Source organism: Centrocercus urophasianus, unplaced genomic scaffold (genome assembly GCF_019232065.1).
Source record: "Centrocercus urophasianus isolate 14NV4802_14NV808 unplaced genomic scaffold, USGS_Curo_1.0 seq_27, whole genome shotgun sequence".
NCBI lineage: Eukaryota > Metazoa > Chordata > Aves > Galliformes > Phasianidae > Centrocercus > Centrocercus urophasianus.
This window is the reverse complement of record NW_024884833.1, coordinates 7,387,464-7,401,426: the sequence shown is the minus strand read 5'-3', so window position 1 is coordinate 7,401,426 and position 13,963 is coordinate 7,387,464. Positions and strand designations below refer to the sequence as shown.

The 13,963-nt window shown below is 49.1% G+C and overlaps 1 protein-coding gene across 1 annotated transcript; it reads left to right on the top strand.

Moving 5' to 3' along the window:
* Positions 1 to 2: 2 nt before the first annotated feature.
* Positions 3 to 12,830, top strand: KLF9 (Kruppel like factor 9; the record flags this gene model as incomplete). Its single annotated transcript, XM_042826736.1, has 2 exons — positions 3 to 453; positions 11,733 to 12,830. Coding segments are annotated over 2 exons (681 nt in total), but the record flags the coding sequence as incomplete, so codon positions are not given.
* Positions 12,831 to 13,963: the final 1,133 nt, after the last annotated feature.

The following is a 13,963-nucleotide window of genomic DNA, read 5'->3' as shown; positions in this document are numbered from 1 at the left end:
TCGTGGCGGCGCAGTGCCTGGTGTCTATCTCCAACCGCTCGGCCGGACCCCCCACCCCCGAGACGGCGGCGCGGCTGAAGGTGCCGGGGGAGGCGGAGACGGGCCGAGAGATGCGCGACCCGCGGGACGCCTGGAAGGACTACTGCGCCCTGCTGGCCATCGCCAAGAGCCTGCTGGAGCTGAACAAGTACCGCCCGCTGCCCGCGCCCTCGGTCTGCAGCGACAGCCTCGAGAGCCCCGACGAAGACGCGGGCTCCGACAGCGACGCGGCAGCTACCTCGCCGTGCTCCGGCCCCGCGCCCGCGCCGCCCTCCCGCCTGCGCGGCACCGCCGCCGCCGCCGCCCCCAAGGCGAAGCTGGCGGCCGAGAAGCGGCACAAGTGCCCATACAGCGGCTGCGGCAAGGTGTACGGCAAGTCCTCGCACCTGAAGGCGCACTACCGGGTGCACACAGGTCAGCGCCGCCGGGCGGGAGCCGCGTGTCCTCGGGTGAACCCGGCCAGCGCCGCGCCGCCCCGCGCCCCTCCTCCCGCTGCCCGCGCGCGCCCCCCCGCGCGCTGCCTTTCTCCACTCTTCTCCCTTCGCTCCTTTCACCGTTTTTCCACCACTCCCGTCCCCCCTTTTTCGCCCCCTCCCCGGGCAGCGCCGCGGACCGGGACCGGGAACACGGATTGCGGGGTGGGGGAGGCGCGGCCGCTCCGGGCGGGGCTGCGGGGTTGCCTGCGGCAGCCGTGCAGTGGGTTGGGGAGTGCGGGGAGGCAGCTGAGTGGGGAGGGTCCGCCCGGCACACGGCGCTGTCCTGGGGCGGGCGAGCGGGTGCGGCGCTTCCCGGGGCCGTGAGGGAGGAGGGCGTGGCGGAGCGGGACCCGGCGCGGGGAAGGAGCTGCTGTGGCGCTGCCTCCGGATCACGGTTGCGGGGATTTCTCTGCTTTTTTCCCCTTTTTTTTTTTTTTTTTTTCTTTTTTTTTTCCCCCCTTTAATCCTTCAGTGCGAGCGGCCGAGCTCGGAATGACGTGTGTGAGCCGCTGTTGGGGTCACGGTGCAGAGCACCTGCCTAAAAACTGCCCCGAAATCAGGGGTTGAGCGCTGGATCGGGGAGGAGCGGCTCACAGTGGCAAACGCTGCCCGCGCGTATTTCATGCGGTTCGCATATGCATAATAGACTGGCGCTTCTCTCTGCGCTGTGTCTGTTGGCAGCGACGGTAAGTGGCTAAGTACAACGCCCCGCTCCCGGCAGATCGCACCGCGGGCACTGCCCGAGTCCTGAGCGCCGGCACAGAGCTGCCCCAGCGGGGGGCGGTGCCGCCCCCTGCCCGACCCGCGGTCATCGGCATGGAGAGCCGAGCGCTCTGGCGCTCGGGGAACCGGAATGTAACCGAGCCCTGCTGCGGGAGCTTGGCTCACAGCGGCAGAGAAAAGGGATTGGCACCGTTTCTGTGTAGTGCCCAATGCCCGGATACCCGCCCCGGTCTGGGAACCAACGCAGGCACGCACGGGGCGGCGTGCAGGGGATGACGTGCAGAGGGATGCGCGGTGCAGCCCCGCGGTGCTGCAGCGGGCGCGGTGCACGCAGCCCGTGCGGCGCGGACGAGAGGCAGCGCCCCGGGGCGGGGGGTTCGGTTCGGCCCCCGACTGCTGCGTGGGCAGCGCGCTGCAGGCTCCAGAGCACCGAGGTCCGGCGCCTCCCAGCGCGGACAGGTAATTGCTGTGGGTGGAAGCACGAGCGATGCCGCTGGTGCCAATTGTTTTTAATAGATGGCAGAACAATTCCTTAGCAACAGTGGGATTCGATTGGACCTCCAGAGTTATTCATAGCAGCGTACTGCAGAGCATTAGTACTCCCTTCTCAGTACCATTTTCTTCCCCCCCCCCCTTTTTTTTTTTTTTTTAATTATTATTAAATATTTTCTGTGCTGTTTCTGAGCCTCTTGAATCACTCCCATTCACCTTCCATCAGGCCACCAAATTAAATCACTAGATTGCTCTCTTGTTGCTTCATTGCCTTTACTTGAAGCAGTTATACAGCTGTGGGTAGAAGGTTCTTACAACTCCTGGTCTTACAAAATAATTCTGTTTACCTGTGAGCTTCTAGTAACAGCATCTGCCCTTATGTTGAACGGACACTCACTGGAGTGTAGAGTTGGGATCTAAAGCTCATGGGACCATCTCTTTGGTAAGCTGATGGGGAGTGCGAAACAAAGTGTCAGTGAAGGCAGAAGATCAGAAGACAAGAGACTTGATGTTCCAAAGTTAGAATTCTGTATCTTATGAATACTGTTTTAATATTCCTTGTTCAGAGGTACCCCTTATTTCAGAAACCAAAAATACTTGTACCCATTTCCTTGGAGTTCAGCCCTATCAGCCTACGGTCCAGAGGACCGAGGTTGGCTGTTTATCAGAACCCATCGGCAGCACTGGCCTTAGGAGTGCCATCTGCTAATAGCACTATACACCCTCTGCCTGCAGCACACTGTGCTTGGTAGGACGTGGTGGGGTAAGGAGAGGAGGGAGCCAGGCAGCCTGAGCCCAGCCCTGACCTGCAGGGACAGTCCTTTTGTTTCTCACCAGGTCACTTGGTACTTCTGGCATGTGATCAGACACTCCTTCACTCATTCATGCATGCAAACCTGCATGTGTGCAAAAGCCCGTGAACGTGAGGGCAAGCCTGCAGCTGAAGCTAAGCCATTGCCTTGCCTCTATCATCACTGCAAGTAGCTTGAAGTTGGTTGTTTGGGTTCTGAGGGCATGAGCTCGGGTAGGAACTCTGTGCAGGCTACTCTTGGTAGCAGCAGCCCCAAGAGGCATGGGTGGCACTTTGTGTAGGAGAGCCGAGGTGGCATTGTCCCTGCAGCTCACAGCAAGAAGCTGCGTCAGGAAGGCAGGTGGAGGAGCAGGCCTACAAAGTGACCTTATCTCAGTCTCTTAGGCATCCCCTCCCTCCTGGGACAATACTAGTTTGCACAGGATGTGCAAACGCAGCTAGAGTTTGGCTGTGGCGGGGGGGATTGCAGGAGCATTGTCTCTACAAGATACTCTCTAGTATGGAGGTGACATGGCCAAGCCCTGCAGGATGCTCCCGGGGGGCCTTCCGAGCAGAGGAGAGATGTGAACAAGACCAGAGGTCAGGAGGCAATGAACAACTGCCAAGCAAGAAAATGAGCAATAGCAAATTCACAGAGGGTTACCGTGAAAATGTAGAGACTCTTAAATAGGTTGGTTTGGAGGTTTGCTTGTGGCTGGTAATGTGTAGAGTTATTGTGAGCCTCAGAAATGAGGGGAGGGTGGGGTTGTCAGAGCAGGATGTGCAGGATTTCCAAGGGAAGCAGGAAAGGCACGTGGGTGCACACACCGTGTGGTCAGAAGCACTGGGCAGGGAGCAAACAGCAAGGCAGTGAAAGGAGAGAAACTGCCTGGAGAAACTTAAATTAGGAGTATTTATTTGTTATGACAGTGTGAATCCAAGCTAGTCGAAGAGCATATGGCTACTGAGGGCAGGCCCTCATGGTTAGGAAGGTGGGACAGAGGGGATACCGTGAAACTGGTCCCTGAGATACCTCTTGCAAGACGGATCAGAGTTGACTTGTCTGCGGAAGTATATCCCAATTGATGGGGAGTTCACATTTAGATCAGATGCCCATGATGAAGAGCTTAGAAACTCCAAAATTGTGTTTATGTGAAAAGTCCACCCTCAACTGCCTTTTCATCCAGCCCTGTAATTGTTGAGACCACATCCAAGCCACATGAAGAGCTTTGTAGCAAGGCAGCTGATGGATCCTTGAGTTGTCCTTGCCCTGCATCTAAGAGATGTTCAGCAGTTGGCTGTGGGCAGAGGCCATGGTTGGCATTGGGTGAAGGGAAGCTGAGGAGCATATCTGGTGGAAAGGGAGAAGAACACTGCAGCTGCTCAGTGCTGCAGTCTAGATATCATGTTGCCTTTCCAGCCCCCTATCAGTTTGGTTCTGACTGTGCTGCTTGTCATTTGTGTTCTAGATTACCACTAGCTTGACAGACTGTACAGATGCTGATGTATTGACAATCCTCTGCTTGCCCAGAGCATTTTTAGGTATATCGTGGGAGCATAATCTGAAATTTAGCATTTTAAGTCCTTCTTATCCAGCTCATGCAATGTCAAATTGCCAGTTCCTTTAGAAAAAGATGAGCAAGAAATTGAGCTATTAGGACATTTTTGACAAAATCAGACCTCCATGTGAAGCTCCTTTTCTCAAGAGTTAACAAAAATGTGTAAATTGCTAGAGTTCTGCTAGGCACGTTTCCAGGGCTCAGAGAAATATGACTGTACTGACTGGAAGAGCTGCCAGCTGAGTAAGGTAGGCACAAATTCTCAAGTGCTGTGTTTCCTGATTTTCACTTGTTTGGTTTTCTTTTGTGTTGTTTTTTGTTTTGTTTTTCTTTTCCTCTTTTAAAAATACAAACGTTAAGCAACTGCATGTGTCACAGTGCAGTAGCACTCCAGAAATTTTTTTTATTTAAAAAAAAACAAACATGTTTAATGGAGTGCATGTGTAGGATAGAAGCAGTGAGCAGGCATCACCCACTCCTGTTTCCAGATGGCAATACTGAAAATTCAGCTCTGTTGAGTTCCTGCACTCTGTTCTACGACACTGATGACAGTGGGTAGGTGTCAGCTGCTTCTGTCAGCTGTGTGGATCCACCTGGGAGTGACCACTCCCCACCACGGTCTGCCATTCTGTTCTGCACTGTGCTGCCCTTCCTTGCCTCACTGATCTCCGAGGCCTGTGGCTGGAGGAGGTGAGTTAAGACAAACAGGCCAGACGGACAGCAAAGCAGTATGCTTCCAGTAACTTTTGTTTGTGGTGGTGTGGTACTTCATCCATGTCAGGTAAGGGGGAATTGCCTGGGAACACTATCTTGCCATAATTTGAAGGGTCTGTTGAAATACTGGCTATTAAATTCACACTAGATTGCTGAAAGTTATCTTCCTAAATGCATGTAAAAGTGACATCAGTCCATCCAGTAAGGGATGGGCAGAAGTCATTAAGCACAGTCTGTGTGCACTGCTGGCCTCCAGTACTGAGATCATCTGCACGTGAGCAGTCTGAAAAGACAGCAGCTATGAGAGGCAAGTGAGCTTGGCTTGTGTCCTCTTGCCTGGGATGGGCCAGTTTGGCTATGGAAACTCTGATCCAGTTCTGCAAACAGCTGCAGCACTGGTCTTTTCAGGGCCAGGTCCTCCATTGGAGGCCAAAGAAAGGCCAGAGGACACGGGGAGAGCTGGGGAGTCCCAGTAGGTCAGCAGTTTGGTGCCTGGACTCCTGTGTGCTGGGAGGTACTCCTCCAGGATACCTGGCCACAAAACTTCCCGACACAAAATGTCTGTGCTGAACTGTTCCTTTCTGCAGCTGGAGGGTAGGGAAGCATGCTGAGATACCTCACATGGTGTGTCATGAAACAGTTCTGGAAGCTGAAAAGCATGTTTCCAGGTCCCTGCTCTGCTGAAGTCTGAGGAGAATCCTCTCTGACTGGGAAAAATTTCTGCTCCTTACCTTGTGAGAGCTGTCCTCCCCTCTGGAAAGCATTTAATTATGAAGAGAGGACAGTTATGAAGAAGCTTAAGCCCAGAGTTTTTCGATCCTGTATAAATGCCCTGAGCATCAGTTCAGAAGTTGATTTCTCCCCATTGCTCAGTCAATATTTAAGTATTTCTGCAAAATGGAGGAAGTTCAAATGAAGATAAGATAGAAAAGGAAAAGAGGTAGAAGCTTATTGAAAGGACCCAAAAATCTACCGCCAAGGACACTCTGCTCACTTATGACTAGTGTAGATTTAAATCTCTGATGAGATTTTTCACCATCCAGAGTTTCCCACTGACTGATAGGTACAAGGATGTACAATTCCATATAGAAAGACTTTTGTAAGACAGGGAGGGAGGGGTGCTAGTAGAGAGTCTTAAGGATGCACCTTACATCTGGTGATGTATCAGATTACTGGTAGGACTAAGTCTTGCTGGGCTGCAGGGATGAGATGTGGCTCCCAGCAGCTCAGCAGCGGTGGCTCTTAGCAGATGGATTTGCATCTGCTCTTTTGAAAGAAACTCAAGCACCTCACTTATAAGTAGCTATTGAATGGTGGTTTTAAGGATGTTAGAGTAGTGTAAATACGTGCTGAAAGCAGCATTTTAAAATCTTGATCTTCCTGTGATATTCAGTCCTGAGTGCTGGTGAAATAAACCCCTTTGTGCAACCCCTCTGCCCTATGCCTATCCTGTAAGCAGTGTATGATCTTCATGCAAGATGGGCTGGCCATGGTTTAAGTATTCCAAAAACCCTTGTTCTCTGCAAGCAATACCTAGTGTCCTCACTGCTCTGTTGTTTCTCATCAGCTTCTCTACTCTGTGGCTGCCATGTGTTTTAATGCTCCAATTTTTTGGAACATCTCAGAACAGGAAAAAGGCAGCCTGAAAAGCCTTCAGTCTGTAGGCCCAGAAATGGGCTTTCAGATATTTGTAAGTTCCATCTTCATCATAGCATCTTGCAAGTGGACGTTCTGTCAGAATCCAGTGTCACACGACAAATTATTCATTCATATGTGTAGGACAGGCAGCTACAATGAATGAGAAAAGTAAGAGGCCTAAGATATAGCAGTCTTCTGGCAAGGAAGAAAGACTGCCCTTACCCTAGATTTTTTTCTTGTAGTGAACATGTTCTACTTAGTTGTCTACAGAGCCTGTGATTCTTCAGGAGACGCTGAGACACTCAGGAGTGGCAGCTGAGTGGGTTCGCAGGAAAGTATGGGAAAAACAGAAAAGGTTATAATTGTTGTATCTAAGCCAAGGAACTATTGTTCAGGAGCAGGTCTTCTCCGGGTACCGTGATTTTCTGGGAAAGTTTGAGCTCCACAGCCTCAAAGATTCTGGAGGATCTTATAAGATGCAGGCAGGAATTACATTTTCTTATTTGAACCATCCACAGTTGATTATGCACATTGAAGCTATGGACATGCTTTTTTTCCCCTATTTTTCTTCTGCCTTCCCACAGACCTGTTATTAGTGGTATTAGACTTGTTTTCCTAAGGTAGTTTTCCCTTTCCTTGTGGCAAAAGATTTTACTCTTTGAGCTTTCCTTGTTTCTGTGCTTTCTCTTTTCCATCTTTCCTCTCATCATCTCATCTTTGATGGAATGGGTTAGAAATGCACAACCTGCTCTTGTGCAGTACACCTGGTTTTTCAGGTGGTGCTATGAGCAGAGATGGATGTTGCTGCAGCAGAAGATGGTGACTAGCTGTGCCATGTTCACAGCCAGAGACAAAGTGAGAGTCAAGCACGGGTGCTATGTTCCAGAAGTCAAACTTGGAGTGATTCTTCAGTTTTGATGCGTAATACTTCATTAGTTGCTGCTATGAATATCTGGCAGAATCGTTCTACTGTGTGCCTGGTGGTCTTTTCTTTAATATGCAGGTTTGTCAGGGATGTCCATTCATGCAGCTGTAGCTACAATCCATTTGACTTAGTATCGTTAGCCTTGATGGCAATCTATCCTGTGTTACCACAGATCCTGGTGTCCAACTTCACTTCCGTCAGCCAGAAAAATAGTACAAGACTAGCAAAGCAACCATCTTGGTTAGACTGTCTTCCACAACAACAGACATCTCTGAATGTCTTTTGTGAAGTCAATGCTCAAGCAATTTTTGTAATTCACTTAAAATTATTAGCTCATCACAGAAGCTCTATTTGTTCCAGTACCCGTGCATGCCCTGTTAAAGATAAATGTAGAAGTGTTAGTTTTATCTTCAGCTGTTCCAAACATGTTTTTTTTTTTCTTCTCCTGTATGGGAAAACTATACGCCTATCTGTTGCTTGTCTGAATAAAGTCATCTTTTCTAAAGCTCGCATGAGCTGCAGATCCGAACCTTGGTCATCCAAGTCTAACACAGCATTTCACAGTGAGAAGGCAGATGAGAAATCAGGATCTCAGAACTACCTGCACTATTAACGAGACTGCTAAAGCCCACTCTCTGTCTCTCTCTCTCTCTCTCTCTGTATATATACATATTTTCTCCCAGAAACCCTTGCTACACAAGAATACCACATGGGAAAATCAGGAAAATATCATGGTAGGGCGAAAAGCTACTTTCAGTCTAGTCAGAATAAAATCAAAACAAAATGATGTGTAGCTGCCTCAGGTTGTACAAAGCAACCAGGATTTAGAGTTTGAACTCTCAGGGAAAGAAGAAATAAGCTACTTGCAGTGGAGGGTGGGGAGGAGAAACAGGGATAGAAGGTCAGGTAAAACAAGAGGAGCAGAGCTTGAGAGGATCTACAGTGGTCTTTGAATCTATAGGAGATTCAAAGCAAGCCAGGGTTGCAGGAGCAGAGAAGGTCCCTGAAGAACCAACATTAGGTTGCATAGTTATGCCACTTTGTCTTAAACTGTGCCTCCTACTGCACCTCTGGTGGCAAACCAGATAAAGAATGGGAACTCTGTAGATTAACCCATTCCTGTTATCTGTAAACCAGTTTCTTTCAGCTCTTACTTCTGTGGTTACTTGTGTAACCTGGATATTTCTATTGAAGAGAATTATTTACACCTTTGTATATTTGGGCAGAGTCTATCACACATAGTTTTAAGGTAATGCAGCACACCATTGGCCCTCCCTTCATGATTGGCAGAAACCCGACATCAGGCATGTTTTAGAAATGTAAGTAGCATACTGCCACCAAAGGCAGCCGTGCATAACAACACCCTGTTTTAGTAGTTTGTTCTGTTCATGCCCTAGCCGTACTGCTCTCACAACCGGTGGGGAAAAATCATATGGAAAAAAGTACCTCAGGATTAGACATGAAACCAAAATGGATGCCTCTGGGTGGAGGCAGCTTGAGCAGCATTGCAGCTGTGCTGTGGCCTGCCCACCTTTGCAACGCCTCTGCTGCTCTAGGAATCAGCATGCCAAAACTCAGCCAGCAACTGCAGGGTTCGGCTCTGCAGAGCGCACAGCCATCACCTGTCATCAGGCATCTCTGCCTTGCCTTGAGAGCCTCTCAGTGCATGGTCCGCTGCTGTGCTGCTTCAGACAGTCGGTGAAGTGCTGTCGTTCTGGGTTCACGTAATTGGTGATGGCTCCGTAACTGAGGGGAGCAGCAGGTCTCCAGGCTCAGAGACAAACACTCAGTGCCCAGAGAAGTCTCCCTCCCCCTTGTCTCTCTGCTTGTGGAGTTCCAACACTTCCTTGTGTCGCGGATTATGCCTGGCCTACTTTTACACATGCGTTTCTGAAGCAGTTGTGACAGTCTCCTAGAGCTTGCACCGCCCAAGTGAGGAAACCCTTTCCTGCTGTTGCACTCTGGTGGGTGGCAGGAGATGGCCTGCACCGGGCCCCAGCTCCATGCTTCAGGAATCACCACAGTCTGTGTCTGTCAGTGCCCTGAGCCCAGGGCATGACTCCACCACACCAGGCCCCCATGGCCTTCCTGCCTCTGCTCCCAGCCCAAGGGTGGGTGCTTCTGCAGGGAAGATTTTCTTTCCTCCCTTCCCTAGGGGGTGATGTTTGTGCCTGGACATTGCAATGCTGTGAACTGGTATGAGGGATCCCAGGTCAGTGCTGCCTCTTCCCAGAGACTCATGGACCCCTTGCACCCACAGCAGGCAAAATGGCTTTGCAGGGCAGCGATGGTGGTCACACCAGTCCCATCACATTCCAGAAGGAACCAGAAAACAGGTTGTGTTTTTTCTTAACTTCTGCAAGCACCAAAAATTAAACACTGCTATAAGCAACCAGTTTGGATACTACCACACCTAGACAGTAGAAGCCTGGGCCCCGGAGACCATGGCCCACGGGCTAGGTGCTTGATCTCTATAGCAAATCAGGCACTTGTCAGGCTGAAGGGCTGTCCTGAGGCAGATGATGGGAATGCATCTTCCAGTAAGGACTGGGATGCTGAGTTGCCTCTGATGCCCTGGCCATATACGAGATGCCTCCATGCATGCAGGAAGAGTAGTACCACTGAAATGCACAGGATGCTGAGTGTGGGCAATGGGCAGAACATGGGCAGACAAGATCCGTGACCCTATTGTGCGGTGCCTGCTGGTGCCACACTGACTTGTAGCTGCAGCCAAGGCCTTGACACGTGTGGGTGAACACACAGCTTTAAGTTAATATCTTTTACACAGGCAGTGGTTGTTCAGGAGGGCTTCCAACCGTGTTGAAAGGAGCACAGCAGGGAGATGAGAGGTCTGTAAGAAAGCCCTGCAGGCCAGGGTGGCTTGGGGCTCCATCTCTTCCACTATGATGTACCAAACACTGATCAGCCAGGCTCAGAGCAGTCTGCGCAGCAGGTAGCACCATGTAAGTAGAATGCTGAACCATTGCAGCATCAGTATTATTTAAGAGACTTCCACCTAGAGCCCGTTTGTCTCCAGAATCTCAGCTTACCTGATCCATTGTCAAATGTCTCCTCACCATGGCATCCTTGGGATGCCAAGGGCCATTGCCCTGGCCCCTCACCACACTCCATTCTCCTCCCAGGACCTCAGCGTTTCACTCCTGGCTGTCCTCCTTCCTGCTGCATTATCCATGCTGGTCTTCAGTCTTTGTTCTCAGCTGATGTGGCTGGGGAATTCTCAAGGGCGCACGCTCTTGTAAAGGACTCTTTTTCTCGCAATCTACAAATGTAAAGGGAGTTCATGTTTTGTGCCGAACTGCACAGACCAAGAAATACTGGAGTTCTTCAAATTTCTTTCCAATTCTTCCAAGATGGAAAACTCCTGGGACAGTTTTTATATTTCATGGTTGACTATAAATAGCTGTCACATAGCTGTCATTTTTATTCCCTTCAAGAGATTCTTAAGAAAAGGAATTAAGGCATCAAACAGCTCTGGTACATGATGTATGTGACTGAAAGCTTTTGTGCAAGCCTAAACGTTTTTTATTTCCTTTTGTGTCACGGAATAGTCAGCTTTGCAAAGACATTTGTGCAAGGTCCAGGCAGCCTGCAGGGCTGAACCGCAGGAATCGGGAGTGTCTGGAAGGTGACAGTAGGTATTGTTCACTCCTCTCAACCTTGCTTTTAAAACAAAGGTGCAGTATGTTCTAGGTTAAGGTGTTTGGTTTGGTTCTTTGCCACTGCTGCAAACATTCATACCAGTAGAGCTGTGATAACAAAATAGTCCTGCCTGCAGATTGAACATTTAAAAGACAGAGGGGAGAACATTGCCTGCTGGAACATCTCAAACTTCTGGGGGAAGGGAGGTGAGGGGGCAGAAGCCTTCCACTGGCAGGCATCATGGTTTCTGCTCTGCAGATTTTCAGCCCTGAGGCTGCAGTGCTCTTCCAGTTCCCTCCCTGCTCAGTCCTTCCTAAGCAGGAATTGCAGGTGAAGGATTTTCTTTGGCTGCTTTTCTAATAGTTACAGATGGTTCTGTTCAGCAGAATGGAAGTACCAGAGGAGCAATACCAGCATTCCCCTCTCAAACCGTTGTAGTGCACTCGACATAAGGAACACAGAGGCGTAGGCAGGTCTCATCTGTTGTTATGACAGTCTGTGGGGTCATGTAAGGCTCTGCACTGGAGCTCGAGCTGCATGCCGTTAGAGGGGTTTTGGCTCATGTGGGCGGTGAGAGCAACACCTGACTGAGTGAATCGTCAGCAGCTCAGCTGGAATGTGCGCCCTGATGGGAAGCAAAGGCCACATCCCTCCGGTCAGTGCTGCCTGCAGTCCCCCTGCTGCTTGAACACTTTGTCATGCTTTTCTCCCTACAGGCGAGCGGCCGTTCCCCTGCACATGGCCTGACTGCCTTAAAAAGTTCTCCCGCTCCGACGAGCTCACCCGGCACTACCGCACCCACACCGGTGAGAAGCAGTTTCGGTGCCCTCTCTGCGAGAAGCGGTTCATGCGGAGCGACCACCTGACGAAGCACGCTCGCCGCCACACTGAGTTCCACCCCAGCATGATCAAGCGATCCAAAAAGTCCAGCTCTGGTTCCTTGTGAAGGCAGAGCTGGCCCAGGAAAGGGAGCGGGGTGCAAGAGCCACAGCTGTGGCCCGGAGAGCAGTGGCAGAGGAGGCCCCGCTCACCATCAGGAAGCACATGTAGCTGATGTCCAAAACCTAAGCACTCGGCGTGCTCAGCTCCTGCTCTCCAGTGCTGGCTGGCAACAGCCATCTTGATGAAGGGGATAGCGGCAAGAGGGAAGGATGGCACCACCACCTTCCCCAGTCTGTCGCGTTCGGACTGGCACACGTATGTCCTGCGGGACGGTCCGGCCAGTGATACCACAGTAGCGTGACTCCGAGGTCTTTGTGATTGCTGTGTCATGAACATGTTTTGTTGAACAATGTAATGCTGCTTGTGTTTAGAGTCTGTCAAGTAAAACCACTTTCCGAGTCACATAAGTAATTCTCAGATATAAACTCCATAGCACATTGTAGAAGTGGGTTTACTTCTATCTCAGAACGATACTTCATTTTAAAAGACTGTTAAGAGAAACATTACATGTGTTACTAATAGCATCCAATTGATATTCTGAAATAAGGTGAATTTATACTCAAGAAGACCTGTGAAACTAACTGGGTCTTTTTAATTTTTCTTTGTATTAACTATACTTTTGAATATAAGCTGCACTTTTCCAGTAAAAACGTGTAATTCAAGCAGATACTTACAGCAAAAAACACCAACACAACAACTCAGTCATTTTCTGACCATATGTGTATTTAGCTCTGTTATTCGTTTACCTGGAAAAATACAAGTCAGCCTACATAATGTGGCGGGGAGGATGAGGGCAGAAACATACGTCTCTCAATTGATCTATCTTTTCATTTGTCAATAAATACAGTACTGTACTATAGAAATGCCACTAACAGTGCTTTATTCTGCTGTGTTTTCTTTGAATGGATGCATAACAGCAGCTACCATCTTTATAAACTGCTGCTTTTTTACAGGCTCTTTCTCTTCATACACTTGCCTTAAAGATTTATTCTCTTCATACACGTGCCTAACTCCTACCATGTCCAATGGGAGTTCCGTGTGCTTATGGAGAGAGTAGACCTTTCCTTAAGAGCACTCTGCTGATGGAAACAGCTAAATTTATTGTAAAGAGCGCTTCAAAAGGGCTCCTGTATCTCTTGATTGCTGTTTCTGTAGAGTATGAGGGAAAACCATGAGCTAATTGGAAATACAACGCAGAAGATGTGCCCTGATATTCCTTCTGGCATCAGCTTCCCTGGGTACCATGCAATCGTACCTGTGTCGTATGTGACACATCCAATACTGATCAAGGCAATATTACTTTAAATTTAGAGCTACTTTTTCCTCTCTTCGAGGAATAAAATGATCACTGAACAGAAACTTTCAAATCATGATAATTTTCTGTGCATTTCATCTTCTTTATGTTGAAAACATGAACCATACAAGGTTATTTTTTTCCCCCTCCCCAGCTACTTGTAGGGGGGAGAATTATGTTTACACATTATTTCTTCCAGAATCATTCTTTTTCTGTTCTGTTTTTACTCCTTCCTCCAGAAGAGGAAGGGGAGGTGCAGCCCTGCTATAGAGACTTAGGGCCCAATTCATCTCGGGAGTAATCACACTGAAATCTGAAGTGTTTCCACTGCAGATGAATTTAGGTCATCCTGTAAAATTCTGTACATAAAGATCTTGTTAGTTCACCTGCAGCTACAGTATCTTATTGTTTTACCTGATAAAAAGCTTGCTTCCTAGAAACAAATGTTAAGAAATGAACTCAGAGAGTAGAGTATTTTCTTCTACAGTTGTATAAGGCTTTCAGCATTAGAAATCAGTTTGCATATAGTGTTTTTACCTGTGTAGTTCTTGATAAATTCCGTCTATGTGAAGAGAACTGCTTTTAAGGCATTAGGGATACTGAGCAGCCTGTGGAGTAAAAGGGATGTGTTTTCTTCAGTGAAGACATCAGGAAACCAAGCACACTTTCTACCTCCGTTTCAGCTTTGTGAAACATTTATTTTAGAAACCA